Source organism: Salvia miltiorrhiza, chromosome 1 (assembly GCF_028751815.1).
Source record: "Salvia miltiorrhiza cultivar Shanhuang (shh) chromosome 1, IMPLAD_Smil_shh, whole genome shotgun sequence".
Taxonomy (NCBI): Eukaryota; Viridiplantae; Streptophyta; class Magnoliopsida; order Lamiales; family Lamiaceae; genus Salvia; species Salvia miltiorrhiza.
Genome location: NC_080387.1, coordinates 70,952,530 through 70,970,807, shown reverse-complemented (window position 1 = coordinate 70,970,807; position 18,278 = coordinate 70,952,530). Strand labels below are relative to the sequence as shown.

Genomic DNA, 18,278 nt, shown 5'->3' with positions numbered 1-18,278 from the left:
AATCCCTTGTTCCACGCAAACACTCAAATCTACGAAACTCGACAAAACTAACTATTTTCCATTGGAAAGAAAAATATCAGATTAAGTGAACAAATCTGCTCTACACCTCATGTTAGAACTTACTCTTTACACTACAAAATGATCAATAATAACACCCACATATTTAACTTCCCAAAAAAATAAAAATAAAAAAGAATCTTGGAAAATGAATTGATGGTTACTAGTCTCAATCGGAAAGAATGGAGATTGGACCACTAGAGATGCTGCCATGGCTATCATCACACAGCGCCAGCGCTCGCTCCAGATTAGCAACAATGTCATTCATGGTAGGCCTATCCTTCCCCTCCAAATGCACACAATGCATCGCCGTGTACGCCACCAGCTCCACGGCCTCCGCCTCGCTCCCCTCCGGCCGCCCCACCCGCTCGTCCAGCACCCCGCCCACCTCCCCGCCCATGATCGCGGGCACCGCGTAGTCCACCACGCTCATCGGCTCCCCCCCGTTGAATATCGCCCTCTTCCCCGTCAGCAGCTCCAGCAGCACCACCCCGAGCCCGTACACGTCGCTCTTCGCCGTCAGCACGTTCAGCCCGTAGTACTCCGGGTCGATGTACCCCACCGTCCCGGCCGCCTTGGTCGGCCGGTAGTCGCGGTCGTCCTCCGGCCCCATCAGCGACAGCCCGAAATCCGACACCCTCGCCGTCCAATTCGCGTCCAGCAGTATGTTCGAGGACTTGATATCGCGGTGGATTATAGGCGGCACTGCGTAGTTATGCAGATACTCAATGCCGCGAGCTGCGTCAAGTGAAATCTTGATCCTCACTTTCCAAGAATTCACGAAGCTGCTGCTCTTCTCCACGTTGTTCTTGCTGTGCAGATGGTCGTGGAGAGCTCCGTTCTTCATGAACTCGTACACCAAGAGCCTCTCATCGCGTTCATGGCAATATCCAACGAGCCTCACCAGATGCTTGTGGTGCAGCCGCGATAGGAAGGCGAGCTCCGACTCGAATGCGCTCTCCTTCTCTTGAAACTTCTTGGCCTTGCCGCCGGTCTCGCTCCGTTTGATGGCGACTTCACGGCCGTCGACGAGTTTCCCTCTGTAAACCACTCCGAAGCTCCCGCCTCCGATCTTGTTCTCCAACGAGAAATCGTTGGTGGCCGCGACGAGATCGGCGAATGTGAACTCCTCCGCCTTGTCAGCGTGCTTGGACGAGGTTCCGCTCCTTTGCCGCCTCATCAGCCGCGACCCCTGCCGCCGCAGAGTGGATGATCGCGACGGCGGGCTGCTGTTAGGCTGCGGAGGAGCAGCTGCGGTCATAGTCGGCTGCACGGAGTTATGGATCTTCTTCTTCCCCAAGCAAACACCGGTCCAGAAACAATAGATCACTGTGGCGATCCCTGCTATTCCTCCAACTGATCCAACAATGGCGAAAGCCAACAAACCTCGCCTTAAACCCCTTGAATTGGGGTGACTAACCACCGCAGGCTCCAGAAATGGTGGAATTGGACTTGAGAAATCGCAATGCCCGCAAATGTGGCCATTTCCAGAGCAGAGGATTTCAGAGCCGGGATACACATTGCACTCACACGCAGTGTCGATGCAGGGCCCCGGTAGGGTTTTCGGCAGGGGGAGAAGAATCCCCGATGCGTAATACTCGTTAGGCCAGCCAGGGCCCCAGCAAATGATGGAGAAATTGCTGGTGGTCAATCCACAGGTGAAATCGGGGCCTGCAACAATCGTTTCAAATGAAATGTCATCGGTGATTTTACTGGAAAACTGTGCATTTCCATCTCCGCCCCAACAAACCACCGCGCCGTTGGTTTTCCGAATCGCGCACCCGTGATTGGCGCCGACCGCCACCCCGCTGAAATCGCGAGCGGTTTCGAGAGGCGTATTCAGTTGGCCGCTGTCGTTGCTGCCTTTACAGATTATGTATCCTGTGACATTGATTCCGCACGCGAATTTCCCGCCGACTTGAATATTCAGCATCGAGTAATTCTGCAGCTCCGATTGAATCGAATTGGAAATCGCGTCATCGCCCCAGCACAGAACCCTATTTCCGATACGAGTGACTCCGCAGGAGAATAGCAGACCCGATGAAATCACGCGGAATTGGGAATATCTCGGAATGTGAGGCGAAGAAGCGCTATTTTGCCGCCAGCAGATTGCGTTATCGGATTCGGATGAAGATACGTTTCGCAACGCGCAAATTTGGGTGGCGCCAACTGTGAGCGAGGTGAGCGGAGCTGATGCGTTGTTGTAGATTCTCTTGGGGGCGAAGGTGGTGTTCCAGCAGAGGAGGCTGAAGCCGCCGGAGCGGACGCCGCAGAGAGTGTCTCTGCCGCCGGCGACGGCGTCGAAGGAGGTGTTGGGGAGGATGGGCGGCAGGAGGAGGCCGTTCCTCCAGCATTGGATTTGTTGGACGGGCGGCTGCGCGGTTATGGTGCAGATGGTGGTGGCGGAGCCGTAGACTACGGCGACGGTGGCGGCGGAGCCGCCCAGTGCATGGGCGGAGGGCGGAGGAGGGCGTAGGGCGAAGAGGATTAATAATGAGGCGGCGATGACGGCTGAAAACGGCGTCGTCATCTAAATGGCGCTTGGATTGTTCGGGAATAATGGCAGTATCCCCTCATTCGTAGAGAGAGAATGGACAACTACTCTAGAGAGAGAAACAGAGTATAGAGAGAGAAGGTCAAGAGTTGCATTTTAGTTAGCAAAGAGCTGCCTTTCTTTTCTTTATCTAAAATCTAAATCCTATTCTCTAGATTTAGAGGTTTTTTAAAATATTGTAGAGGCTTAAATTATTGGGTTTTTTTATTCCCAATTTTCAAGTTTTTTTTTTCAATTAACAAAATTATACCTGACAGCACACAGATATACTAATGTTAAGTTGACATATGAAATCCTACGTGTATTTTCAATAAGTAAAATAATTCAACAAATTAGTTTCCTGATGCATCACCGAAAACATTCTAGTCTTATTGAGTTTAAATTCTCTAGTTTTTTTTTTTCTTTTTTCTTTTGAGGAATATAAATTCTATAATTCTTAAATATGAAATGCAACTCATGTTTTTAGAGACTTTTCATATTTTTTATTTATTTATTTATAAATGTTTCAACTCTAACGTAAAATGCTTCTATAGGCACAAGAAATGGAAACGAAGTTATACAGACAGCTAAAAAGTTTTGAAACATGAAACATTAATTAGTTTGTTAATTGAAATTTGAATTTTCAAATGCAAACTCCCAAATAATTTGGGTAAACGTTTGAAATGAGGTCAAGAGTTTTGGAAGTTTAATTAAACTAGTAGAATATTTTTTTTTGTAGCATAAAACTAGTTCTAGATTGAATTATGACCTTGATCTTAAGGAAGAAATCCCCAAATTTCTTGATTTTAGAATTTTGATTTTCTTAAAGTATTAAAATAGATTCAAGTTTCTACGTGGTCGTCCCACGATCAAAGTTCACTAACACTATAGGTCAACAATAACAAACGATTCCTTTAGTAATATATCGTCAATAATATATGATATTTTAGAGAGTAGTAAGTAAATATTTTGGGACATATGGATCCAAATTTAGAGATATGTAATTTTATTAGTATTCAATTGCATTTAGACGTGAGTTTTAATCCGTAGTAAATTTTGACCCATAAAATGTCTCGTACAAGAGACTCCCTCTATAAATAACTAAATAAGAGCTAAAACCATATACCCAATTTATTATAATAATGAAAAATTTCACATAGCCTAGTAAAAAAATATTTAAAGACTAACTATTATGAATTTTCCCTTCACTACACAAATGTACAAAAGGATTTTGACCCTTACGAGTTAGTGTTATTTCGATATAGTGTTAGTGTCATTTACATGTAGTGTTAGTGTTAGTGTCATTTCAATATAGTGTTAGTGTCATTTTTGAAATGGTGTTATTTATAAAATAAAATAGTGTTAGTGTTAGTGTTAGTGTCATTTCAAGAAAAATGGGCCAGGATAATTCAATTGAATCAGGATTCGGGTCGAGTACAATTTGGGTATACAGGAGACCACCTCTAAAGTAAAATGGCATGTGTCACAGTGTAAATTGGAATCGAGTTTGTTCCATATAAATTTCTATACTAGAAAACGTAATTAAGAGCTAATACTCTCATGCTCTCACAAAATCATTAATATTTTATCTTTTTGAATCATCTCATAAAAATATTAGTAATATTTTTATTTTCGTACACTACCTATTCACATAAAAACATGAATATTTTGTCATTTAAATTTCACAAAAATATGAATATTTTTATTTTTATACACTACTCTACCATAATTCATTTACTTTTTATCTCTACTTTTTATAAAATGAGATTTATTTTTCATTCACAATATATTTTTATCTAATATTTCTTAAAGTTCATATCACTTATAAATATTACTTTTGTGATACGTGGGGAATATATTAGTTGACTATGGCCAGATAATGGGAAATAAATATCGAAAATCAACTATTTTTAAGGAGCCAGTTTAACATTAAATCAAGGTCCGCGGCGACGGAGTCGATGGATAACAGCTTTCCTTGTCCTACAACGTGGGATATATTAGTTACAAAAGATAATATTGGTTTTCGAATTTAAATTAAATGGAGTAACATTATTGTGATATTTTGTTATTTTGGTTCACATATTTTCTTTTCTTAGAGAAAAATAAAATTCAATTAAAACTAATTAATTATCCAACTAGGTATACATAATTAAGCCATGTTGGAAATTCACAAGTCTACTGAATGAAGATTGAGATATAGAGTTGAAGAGGTCTCGTCCAAACAATAAAGTTAAGCCGTCAAAATTTCTCTCTTGCAAGAAGTTATTGGTTCAAGTCTAACCGACGTTATGCATGTGAATTATATTTTCATTTATTTTATTATTTGATCTAATTTATATTAGTTTGGTTGTTGATTTGAGTAACTTAGTTAATTCATTGCAATATATAAATTGTATCTTGTATTGAAAAAAACAAAAACAAAAATTGAGATATAAAACTAATTTTTAGATAACTATGTGGAGTCGTGGACAATCTTATACATTCCCTTTTTGACCTGAACCTCACATCGAGACCAAGGCGCGACAGAGCTCGAATACATATCAACGATGAAAGACAGAAAATACATGCAACCTACATTATATTTATATTATCATCTATATTAAATACTTTTTTTTATTGATGTTTTTTACATTGTTATTTTATAGGGGTAGGTTCCAGTGAGATTGTTACTTTTCGTGAGATCGTGAGACTGAATAAGGCAATATATAGTGTTGAATAAGACAACATATAGTGTTGAATAACGATATTCAAAAAATTAGTAAAAATTTTCACTCTCTCCAGGATTGGAACCTAGGTTAATTTTTCCCCCTCCAAATAAATATCAGTCATAGGATACGTTAAATCACACTTATAAATCAATTTAAGATATCTCACCATATATAGAAAATCTCATTGGAACGTACATATATATTTGTGATTGTATAAGTTGTATCTCACATTATAATAAATCTAATAAATTAGAATTACATACTCGCATATTTATTATATATAATTTAATATATATATATATAGAGGAATGTTATGCTACATACTTTATGTGAGCACCACTCACGTTTAGCCCTCGTTAGCATTATTTTTATTGTTTTAGACATTTATTTTTATTTTAATACTTCATAAATTGTTATTAGGAACATTAATTTTATAAATAACATAAAAATCAAAGTCCGATTTGTTCATGTTCCCTTTAACTTCAAATAATTAATAAAAAGGACATATTAGACTTTGATTTTTATGTTATTTATAAAATTAATGATCCTAATAACAATTTATGAAGTATTAGAATAAAAATAATGCTAACGAGGACTAAATGTGAGTGGTGCTCACATAAGGTATGTAGCATAATATATATATATATATATATATATATATATATATATATATATTATAACATTTCTAAATTCTCTTGTGCGGACTGCTATTCAATTCGGTGCAAACCACTCAATGCTACATGAATTTATTGTTACATAAAATCTATCTTTATACACGCACGGATGTAATGGAAATTGTGATGAGTCATATCCACTATATATAAAAAAAATGCAGTTTGATGTTTATTTGCATCGGATTTTGTAGTATTTGTTTTTTAATGAACAACATAAAGATTCACATGCAAAAAGCTGGAAATATATTATGTATAGATATGTGTTATGAGACGTTGCATCCAACCTATCTCCAGTAGCTATCACGTAGATTTCTTGCTTTTACTTCACATACATATTTTTTTGGAGTTTTATGTGGCCACAATTATAGGTAAATAATTACTAGGAACAAATCAACAAATTCCAAATGAGAAAACAACTGTCTCAACGGATTAATGAGAGCTCGTTAGTGGAGAGGAGAGGAGACTTATTTATTATCTTCAGCATGATAGAAAACTTAATAAATAGTCGATTCATATAAATCTAATTTCAAATAATATTTCATACCATTCTGTATGTGTGAAACCCAAATGAGCTAAATATGTTTTTCGGTAATGCCATGCCCCAGTTGTAGAGACGTCACGGTAGGTGAAATAATATTCGCGTACAATAATAACTGCACAATTCGTTGCTTAGAAATCTATTATGTATTTACAGGCAATTAATCCTATAAATTTTTGAAAATTTTAGCTATCAACAATTGCGACATAAGCAAACGCTTAATATAAAATTCTATATGGTATTTAAAATAGTAAAACAAATTATAAATGATATCATATGTCGTGTAGAATCCAAACTACACATCTCCACCAAAAACATTATTTGGCTTAGCTCCAAACACTAAATTTGATGGTGAAGTAGACAAAAACAAAAAGGGAAGACTGAACCAAATTTGTTTGCAGATTGCATCCAAGTGTTAAAAGAGTGACATAAATCATAAGTGTACAATTTTAGGAAATTGTGAGATTTCAGAACAGATAGCTGTTTTTCACTTATATAATCATAAATCTGTAAACTCACGTGCACCAGATCATCTACAAATGTTAATAATCGGAAATAACTCAATTCATCCCTTTGGGAAACGGTACCAAATATGATATCATAGATTAATGTTTCATTCACTATTCAATTCAATGAATTGATTAATATTTGAACTTTTTCGATCATATAACTTTCAAATTATATATTTTATCTATCTACCATATTTCATGTACTTAGTAAACACCCCCTTAAATGCAGTCTCGTCTTTCATGATTTCAAGTTGGCACGATGGATGTTATTATAAAATAAGCACGATAAAAGTAGACGATTCGGACAAGAAGATTGAGAAAAGTGCATTTTGATGTTGTTTCCTTTGTTTCATTCACTTGAAGCTTGTCTTGTAGGATCTTTAGAAACCGGCTGCAAAAAAAATTTGGTTACAAATGGACGATGGGGTTTGGTCGAATACACCAAGAACAATTCCACACGGAGAAATTTCTAGCAGTGACACGGGGCGTCTAGCAGTGACTCGACGGAGAGTGGTCGAGCAACCCCGGTTTCCTTCGAGGAATATGTGCAAAGAGATACTATTCTCCGAGATAGGCAATTGCACGCCGCCCTCCAACGTGATTTGATCGAGCATATGTTTTGGCACGTTTCGGACCCCTAGAGCAGGAATAGTTATTTTTAGGATTTGTTTTTATTTTATTAAGTTTTATGTACTAATTTTTAGGATTTCAAAATTAATGCAATTTAAATTTGAAGTAAATTGTGTGATTTAAATTTATGCAATTAAACTTAAATGAAAAATAGAAAAATCAAAACTAAAAAAATCAAGTAAGTTATCATGTAATCCCAATGCGACCTCCTTACTCAATGTGGTCCCCTCTTATCAAGTAAGCTATCAAGTAAACTATCAAGTTGGCACCAAGAACAATTCCACACGGAAAAATTTCTACATGTGATATAGATTAGTACATACTTTACAACATTACCCACAATTTGGAATTAAAAAAAAATGAGATGCTAAGATATGTGTGTTACAGAATTAGATGATCATGATGTGCTGTTAGAAATACTATTGTTATTGTCCAAACTCCAAACTAGAAAGTGGTTTACTGTCAGAGGATGGGAGCAACAAAGTCTAAAAGCAAGAAAAGCCTAAAAGAAACCCTCTCTCTCTCTCTCTCCACAGACTTTATGAACATGGGTTGCTGCTTAAACCAGCCCATGATGCAGCTTTACTTGAGACAAAATCATGATCTCGAAATATAAACAATCCCTCTAGTGTCTACTTGATCAAGTGAAGATATTAGAGGGCTTCAGGTGGGCATGTCACCCTTTTTGCTAAACATAAGTAGCTAAATGACAAGGTAAAGTGTAGCTATAATCGATCGATTATCGATTCTGACATAAGCTGGGTTGGCTGGACCCTCAAAGAGATGATAACAACTCCAGATCAAGATAGGCATCAAAGCAACAAATTCTTCTGTTTAACTGTAATTTATAATGCACAGCAGCAATATATGGTATAATAGAACATAGTAACAGCTATGGCATTCTCACTTGAGGCGACGTGAAACCCACGAGATACTTCTCAAAACGAGATTGAAACGAACATCTAATTCACATTCCACAAATCTATCATACAGGGAAGCAACAGAGGGCTTGTTACGGCAAATAATTGATTGTTATCATCAATGGTATACAATACTAGGATGATACACCATCAGTTTTTTTGCATCTATGGACAACGTTACACAGAGAAACTTACTTTTCAAAGTTGTACAATTCTGATCGTGCTCGGGAGAGAGCTCCTCCGATAAGACTTGTGATAAGTTTCAACTTCATCAATGGCTGCTCCAATGCACCGAACAATGCTATACAAAACTTTGTGGCTCCGGCTTAGAGACACTGCCTTGTGAAAAAAATAATTATCCTAAGCATTATAGCATTATAATACATAAAGACATGCATGACGGTCACCAGTTTCATCCTATGTCCATCCTGAAGTAGGAATTCCATGCTTCTGAAACCACTCGGGCATATGGAACCTTTCGTAGAGAACAGGCCTTACATCCTTTTGTTGAGAAAGATTCTTGAGCAAAGGAAGGATAACTTCCAAAAGCTGTAATGTACGTGGATTCACAAATTGATTTAGACGGAAAAAGAAGATAACAAGGAAATACAAATATATGTCAGGTTATATTCTTACCTGCTCATCATGAGGTTGTCCAGGCGAAAATGGTATGCATGGGATGCCATTTAATGGTTGCAACAAGAAACTAAATGGATTATTGTCAACAATAACAATTCGGCAGAAATCCTTTGACAAGCTAGATAAATCCTTCACATGTTCACGATACTCCCTGTGATTTATACAAAACATAAACAAATCAATGGCCAAGTTCTGGTTGATGAATTTGCACTAGAAAACCACTCCAATCAGGATATAACTATAGAAAGTCATCAAAACTGTACAGCAAAAAAAGATCATTTCCATTTTCTTTTCTATATTCCCTTTTTATCTTATTTTTCCTGTTCATGTGAGTTGAATTAGAAATAACAGATAGTTCGCCGTGCAACAAGAATATGGTTCCTGAAAGTCTAGTAATATGTGGACAAAACATAAGGCCATATATTCTCATGGTCATCTCAGCCACAACTGAAGTCCAGATTGTACACGGCAATGGAATATTGTAAATAATAGCCGTTCGATGAACAACACACGGCACAACCTTCATCAACATCACCAAAAATGGTTGAAAAAATACTTAATCAAAAGAATCCTAAATATTATGACACTAATAATGTAAATAAACCAATGAGTAAAAAGTTCTGTCATTCTTGTTTTACGTTCAGTCAGATGATAATTGAAATGGAATTAGCGCCCAAAAGAGCTTCAGAATAGATTAGATAATATTATATGAAAGTTCTTTATATCACAAAGAGTCCATGCCGAACTTCTTCATTGATTCAGAGGGAAAGGAAAAGAACAGAAATAAATTGATATAGATGATTGCCAATATTCCTGTCCCAACGAACTATTTTTCAAAACCCACACATCTCAGCCAATGCAGGATCTTCATACATTATGCCTGCCACTTCTGGAACAGATCTTTTTCATCTAACTGATCCTTGTATCAGATATCTTCATATTTTGGTATTTTGACAAGCTAGACACTTAGTCACCATGCATTTACATCATAAATTGACCCTCTGTTCAACATTTCCTGGAATAAGTGTACATATGACTATGATTTCTTCAAAAATCTTATTGGTACATTAAACACTCAAGTTAAAATCTAAATAAATTTTATGACTTTTCGCCGTCTAAAAGCATCTCAAATAGAAGATGCGGTTCTCATTGGTGGGCAGAAGAAGGAAGTAGCCTTTGGCTTAGCAAAACAGGTTTAACACTTCATTTTCTGCATGATAACTGACCCATAACAGATGGGGGGCAACTGTAAGAATTGAGTACTGAAAAGAAAGAATCCATCTTTTAATTTAAGAATAATTATTTCTGGAACAAGAGGCCATTAATTTTGTAACTGAGGAAGCATTGTAATAATCACTTCAAATAAATGCTCGATTTTAGCTCTCTCTTTCAAAATGTTACAAACATAAGCAGAAGCTGATATCTATTCAGAGGAAGAGAGGATGTACGGACAGTACTATAGAAGCTTGACATGGTATAAAGGATGGTGAGCAAAACTGACTTTTCCATCTAGGATGGCAAGCAAAACCGACTATTGAGGCTTTTCCGTATAGGTTTCCATATGGTGAGAGAAATAAATGGAACAAAAATGTTTCAGATGAAGTCCTGAAGCACAACACCAACATACAAAAGGGATAGATGCACTAAACAATGAAAATGAGGAAATTTATTCGAGCATATTTTTAATTTATGTAGAAAGCTAAAAAAAATTGAAGCATACCGATAATTACTAAAGAGTCATTAACAATAGTATAAAAAAACATATTCCAGACACCAAATAATACACTAGAAATCAGTCTGTATAGTGTATACAAGCTTATCACCTTATCCCCAAGGAAGAATATGTTAGTATCATCAGAATTATTTTCTTTCTAGAATCCATTACATATTTCATCTTTTTAGCATTCCTTAGCCCCATCAGGCTCATGCCACAGAGTTCAGTAATGAAATGGTCCCCTATGAGTGAATTTGTGGAATATTGTTAAATAAAATATCCACCTTCCTTAAGTTCAGTAATGAAATGCACTAGCTTAGCTATGCATTTCATGCAATGAAAGAAAACAACATATCACAGCAGACAAAATGCAAATGTTCAGTAACTTCAAAAACTACAATAAATCCCATTAAAAACCTTAAATATTTTTTGGCATATACGACCAAGTCAACTTACGTGCTAATTGTAGAAGGCCGGTAAAGTCTACGGCTGAATAGATTTGTGGAATCTATTTTATCTACAAGGGGTCTAGCATAGCCTGTGAACACAGAAGAATGGTAATCCAACATGTAAATATCATATATACAAAGTTGCAGCTAGAAATCAAGAAAAGTATGATATTTTAAAGCAACAAAAACCTTCAAGTCCAGCTGTAAATAATATAAGATCAGCAAATTCACTGAGTTGTTTCAGAAATTCTTTCAGTCCAGGACGTTCAAACACTGTCACATAGTTGATCTTTGGTTTGCCTTCAAATTCCTAAGAGTTCCATCGAGAAATAAATAGTGCAAATCAACACCAAGAGAACTATTTTAGATGGTTAAATCACTAAGTCTCATGTCAACAGAACTAGAAACTTACTTTGTCAGAAGATATGCATTCCAATTCAAACCATTTTATACCAGCTTCAGTGGCTTGACTACGTAGCATTGCTGGCAAGCTTGATGTCTCATATGCACATACCAGAGTTTCATCCAAATCAAGAACAACCTGCATCCAAAGCATATATGAAAACACTTGAATTAAAATAAAGATTTATATAGCAAAAAAATACCGAACTTGTCTCATGAAATTAGCAATTTTCAAAACAAATACACAGCCCATGAATTTAACAAATTTCCAGATTTGTGCATCTAAATCAATAGCTTAGCAACAACATTTAGGTCAAAAGTTTTCTCTGTACTAGATTTGAGGAGATCAAATCAGACACCTAGTTCTTTTTTCTTCCCCTACGTTGCGCAAAACAGGGAATAGAAACTGAAGGTGCAATAAAGTTTAAAAAATTATGGACGCAGGGTTTTCCAATCCTATTTCTAGTGAACTTTTCAATATGGATATATGTAAATCAAAGTTTAAATATGAAGTCATATCCCTCATAGCCTGACATAGAGCTAGTTTCCAAAATTATAAGACATGCAAAGATGATGTGCTTGTTAAATTTTCATCCTTTAACTTTTTATTCTTTCACCAAGTAAATAAATTGTGATAATCATTCAAATAATACCCCAAGTTTCATTCTTGTCTATTACAGGAAGCAGTTTCACTTGATTGGTTTAATATCCTACTCTACAACCTTATTGAATTAGTACAGGAAGTCTTTTTATGCACACAGTCCATCCTATGCACGTAAATTTGACCCATAATACTTTAAAGCAGTACCTTAATTAACTAAAAACTTATCTAAATCTGCAGCCATGCCTAGATTGTAGACACCACGGAGCTAGCAGACTAGGTGTTTCCTAAGTGGCTTGGTAAGAAAAGGACAACAGCAGAAGTAAACTCCCAGTGAATACTCTGACAGCAATTTTAGAAGATTAAAACCATTTGGAGAACAAGTTCATATACCAAACTAAACACAGAAACCCTCAACAGAATTCATCTAAAATCATTTTCATCCCACCCGTCACAAGATCAAAGTCCACATAAAAAAATGATTTAGTGCAATAAATTTGCTATGTTGGAACAGATACCATAACCAAAAGGTCAATCTCAAGATTAGTGGTAGAAACAAGAAAGAAACCTAAATTCATCAAAAGGAGCGAATTAAATGCTACTCCATATCATTACATCAAATCCCTCCTCTTTTTTTCTTCAACTTTCTCACAAAACTACCAGTAACATATTCATAAAAATCAATAACCTCAGACTATTTTGTCAAATTCCTCTAGTTCTCAGTTCAACTACAGGAAAAACAATCAATAACATAGTAATTGAATTACAATAACTTCTTCACCGAGATTTATGTCTCGTCTCCCCTTTTCATTGGCTTTTCCTTATGCGTATAGTAATTATACAAAATCGGTTAAACAAATTAAATCAACAGCTACAACAGACTAAGGCACTTCGCAAAGTCAACCGCAATCATTAGTTCACAATCTTATTCAAATACCTCCAATTAACTAGATTCATTAAAAGTTACCGTTAGCTTCCCAAAAGGCGGAGAATCAGCAGCCCCCTCTCCACCACCGTGGACCGGACTCGTCAGCTGCGGCGGAGGTGCCTCCTCAGGCTCCTCCGAGTACTCCGGAAGCTCGACCACCGGCAGAGGCTTGAACTGCGGCGGCGCGTGGGGCGCGGAAGACAGAAACGACCCCTGGCGCAGGCCAACATACGAGAGGACCTGAGTGAACGACGGCGTGCCGCGGAGGATCTGCGCGAAGATCTGGAAGAAGAACGCCAGCCAGTTGAGGAGCGTCCGCCACACCTGCAGCGTCCGCGGCGCGTAGACTTCAGCCGCCGCCAGCTCCGCCATTACCAATCAAAATATGCGGGATACTGATTGTCAATTGCGCCGGTTGATAACCGCGTCGCTTCGCCTGCTCGTGGCTGGCGGCGGAATTCGTGAGAGTGAGAGAGAGAGTGTGTGTGGTGTGTGTTTTCAGAGGCGACGGAGAGGAGTGGTCAGGATGGAGGCGATGGTTATTGCGATCAAGGTCCAGATACATAAAATGTAAATGAAATTAAAATGAGGGGAGCGAGTCTTCGCCACGCGTTACGAGTGAGACTGGGGTAAGTGAAAACATAAAAAGAAAGATTAAGTAGCATTATTAATTTATTATCAATACAGTTGTATTTAATTTTTCGTTTCTGTCTACTACTCCCTCCGTCCCATAATAAGTGGCCACATTCTTTTCGGCACGGAGATTAAGAAATTAAGTGTTATATGTTTTAATAGAGTGTGGCCTACAATTGTTGACCAAATTAGTGAGTAATTGTTGACTTAATTAAAGTAATTTTGGCATTTTTAGAAAGTGGCCTACAATTGTTGACCAAATTAGTGAGTAATTGTTGACTTAATTAAAGTAAACTTTTGCCATTTTTAGAAAGCAGCCACTTATAGTGGGACAGACGAAAAATGAAATGTGGCCACTTATTATGGGACGGAGGGAGTATGTTTTTTCTAATTAAGACTTGGGATAAATCAATGTTCAATGTAAGAATAGTTGACGATTACGATGTTTTGTAAGGAAGGTGAAATTCAAATATCTATTTAAGGAGGATTTTGAAAAATCACTTCTTTTTATTTAGAACCGAAAATCCGCATATTATTGCATGAATGAATCTCCGAATTTTAAATACCTAAATTATTCATTATGCAATCTTCATTAGACTAAACTATTGTTGAAGTGGTGATTAAGTTATGCTGTTCTTTTACAAGGAATTTATTCTCGAAATTCTATGGTGATTACTCATGCTTGCAAATTTAATACTCCCTCCATCCATGAAGCTTGAGCAGTTTTTCTTCTTGAGCAATTTTTTTATATGACAAAAAATTTATACTTTATTCACATTTTTACTTTTTCACCTATCACACTTAACACACAAAATGACAACTTTTTAAAATCCGTGTTGAAAACAAGTTGCTCAACCTTTGTGGGACGAAAAGAGTACAGTAGGAAATAAAAAAATTCTGAATAATTTTTAGCCTCACTCACTCAGACACAAACTGGAATTTTCTTCGATTTTCTATCTCTTTCTTTAAAGGAATTTTCTTCGATTTTCTTAACTAATACTCCCTCTGTTTACGAAATGAGTACCCATATTTTTTTTTTCGTCCGTCCACAAAATGAGTGCCCATTTTCTTTTTTGACAAGTGTATCTCACAATAGTATTTAATTAATACAATAAAAAAATAGGAATACATTTCTTAAGACTCGTATCGTCCACAACTGGATATTCATTTCGTGGACGGAAGGAGTAAAAATTTTACTTTCTTCCACTTGAGAATTGAAATTTAAATTTGTAGTTTTAGTTGGTAGTATAAGTTTTAAACGAGTTTCAATAGTTAATACTCCCTCCGTCCGTCAAAAGTATTCCACAATTACTATATTTGGCGTCCGCAAAAAGTATTCCACTTTCCTTTTTAAGCCATGGTCCCACCATCCACCTTTATATTTTATCCTTACAAACACTCTTTATTTACAAAAAACCCACCCCAAATTCAATTTCAACCACACATCTCATAAAGTGGTGGGACCATTTCTCCACTACATCAACATCATCACACATTTTATTAAACTCCGTGCCCGGCCAAAGTGGAATACTTTTGGCGGACGGAGGGAGTATTTTTTTGACAGATCAAATAATTAATATTGAAAAATGGAAAAGTCTGTAATGTACTTTCGTCATAATAAATGACAAGGACAGTCTAGTCTACGTGCTAATGAATACAGATAATCATTATCCTATATCCACTAAATCATTTGAACTCAAGTAAATAAAAAATACTAAAAAATAAAAAATACTAATAATAATTTGAATATTTGTTTAAAATTCAAGCCTCATCTCACGTCACAACAAATGGTTTTTTACATAAACGCTGGACAAATTAACATGGTATTTTAAAAAGTAATAAATCTTATATTTCCGAGTTTGATATTGATGGCCACGCAACCTTTCATGTAAGACAAATTAGAGTTCTTGCATTCACTTTAATAGGTTTTGTAATTTTCATTACTATTATACTTTTTGGCATGCTTTCAATTTAGTACTCCCTCCATCCACTAAAGATATGTCACTTTATTTTTGACACGAGTTTTAATAAAATGTGAGTGAAGTTGATAGTGGAGTAAAGATCTCGTTTTAAATGTGAGTGGAATGATGTGGACTCAACTACTAAAAATGGATGTAGCATATTTTTTGTGAACGGACGGAAAAGGAAATTGTGGCATATCTTTGATGGACGGAGGAAGTATTTGTTGAGGGTAAAATAGGATCATTATAGTTTTGTATGCAACATCCAACACAATGACAAATATTTAACCAAGCACAACGAATTTTTTAGCATAACTTGAGCAAGTTTAAAACAAGCATATTAATCGGTATAGATTTAACATTACAAAAAATATTACGGGTCCATTTCTTAACATTTCAAATTTGTACTCATTTTTAATAAGTACAAAATGCGAAAATTATTACTCCCTCCGTCCCCCAAATAAGTTCTTCTTTCTTTCTTTTCATTTTTGGACAACTACCCCACCACTAATAATACTTTATTTATTCTTACTTTTCACTTTTTCACCACTTCCAATACTAATTATAACACTTTTTCACCTTTTCACCACTCTCAATACTAATTATAACATATTTTTCTCCAATATCAATATACTTTATCACTTTTCCTTAAAACACGTGCCGTCCCCAAAGAGGAACTTATTTTAGGGACGGATGGAGTATTTTGTAAATCAATTTAAAATTTGTACTATTAAAATTAATTATTTTTTTTTTCTCATTTTGCCATCTTGCTCAATTTCCGAATTCACCTATTACAAAAACGACATTGATTTGAACCATATTCAAACGGCGTCATTTATATTTAAAATTAACCTCTAATTAAATTATGATATAAATCAAAAATTAAAATTAGAGTTGACAAGAGAATGTCACATATTTGTAGCTAATAAGAGAAAGCAAAAAAGAGAAAGTGGCACAAGAGGAAAGGAAAGAAAATAGGGATAAAATATATTTAAAATTTTAATTATTTATTGCAGAAACAATATCTCTTCCATTCAACTTAATTAATAATAAAACATTATATTTATTTTATTTTCACGTGATCGTAATTATTGTTAGACAAGCATATTTATAAACAGAAACGATCACATGCCCACCGTGGGCAAACATAACGTGCCCACCAGTAATGTGGCAATTGTAATTAGAATAAGATTTGCTAATTCTCTTTCCGAATTACAATTGTCATATCACTGGTGGGCACATTATGCTTGCCCACTGTGAACATGTGATCGTTTATGTATTTATAAAAGCCAAAAATTTGGAGTGGACGCCCATTGTAAGAGATGAAAGAAGGTGGAAGGAATGCTAAAGAATAGGAAAAGTGGCTGGAAACGACAAAAGTTAGATAAAAGAGGACTATTTCGCCAATTAGAAGAGACAATTTTTCCCATGTGTAACTCTAGTGCACCCTTTGTCCACTTTCAATAACACGGTATAAGTAGACATGAAAATTAAAATAAAGTTTTAAAAATATAAAATTGGTCTGAATCACTTATTTAATATTTTCTCCGTCCCACGAATCTTGACACGTTTAATTTCGATACGAGAATTAAGGAGTTGTAAATTAGTGTTCTAAGTATATAGATAATAAAGTATAAAAGTGATAAAGTAGAAGAGAGAATGTAATAAAGTGATAAAGTAGGAGAGAGAATGTAATTAAGACCTCTTATATTTTAACTAATTATTTGGTTATTACCTTATTTGGAAATATGTCAAGATTCGTGAGACGGTCCAAAAAGGAATATGTGTCAAGGTTCGTGGGACGAAGGAAGTTCGTATAAAATGAGCAAAAATCAGAGAAAATATTAGTATTATAAATGAGACAAATTATAAAGAAACTTGTATTTAAATAAGTAAATATCGCAGAAAATATTATTATAAATGAGACAAATTATAAAGAAACGTGTATTCATAAGTGGGATGAAGGCAAAGTATTAATATACCCACATTATTATTATTTTGATAAATTACATAAGTGAATAAAGAAATTTGAAGACCACGTCACAGTGAAATCGAACCCAAGACCTCAGGCCTTGGATATTAATCTTCTACCGATAGACCAAAACACACAATATACCCACATTATTATTTTATTTTATAGTTGCCCATAGTTAATAGAAACATAGATTTCTTCATCAGTCAGCAGCACCCCCACACGTAACCCTTTTTGTCTTTTATCTCTCACTTGCTATCCTTTTCTTTTTTGTGGAGCCATTATTTATTGATGGGTTTACTAAACTTATAGATATTATTCAGCCCATTCTATTATTTATTTTCTTTAAATATCCCAAACATAGTCCGACCTCTTAATTAAAATTGTAAAAAAATACAGTCTTAACGTTT

At 35.8% G+C, this 18,278-nt stretch overlaps 2 protein-coding genes across 2 annotated transcripts; both read right to left on the bottom strand.

The window, feature by feature from the left end:
* Positions 1 to 38: 38 nt before the first annotated feature.
* LOC131005703 (putative serine/threonine-protein kinase-like protein CCR3) lies at positions 39 to 2,780 on the bottom strand. Its single transcript, XM_057932741.1, has one exon. The coding sequence runs from the start codon at positions 2,585 to 2,587 to the stop codon at positions 227 to 229; it is 2,361 nt and encodes a 786-aa protein (XP_057788724.1). The 5' UTR covers positions 2,588 to 2,780; the 3' UTR covers positions 39 to 226.
* Positions 2,781 to 8,598: 5,818 nt separating this feature from the next.
* Positions 8,599 to 14,019, bottom strand: LOC131005702 (uncharacterized). The gene is made up of 6 exons (XM_057932740.1): positions 13,342 to 14,019; positions 11,784 to 11,912; positions 11,561 to 11,681; positions 11,379 to 11,460; positions 9,206 to 9,359; positions 8,599 to 9,118 (listed from the first exon to the last, which is right to left on the bottom strand). Exons 1-6 carry the CDS (start codon positions 13,672 to 13,674, stop codon positions 8,987 to 8,989), a joined length of 951 nt encoding a protein of 316 aa, XP_057788723.1. The 5' UTR covers positions 13,675 to 14,019; the 3' UTR covers positions 8,599 to 8,986.
* Positions 14,020 to 18,278: the final 4,259 nt, after the last annotated feature.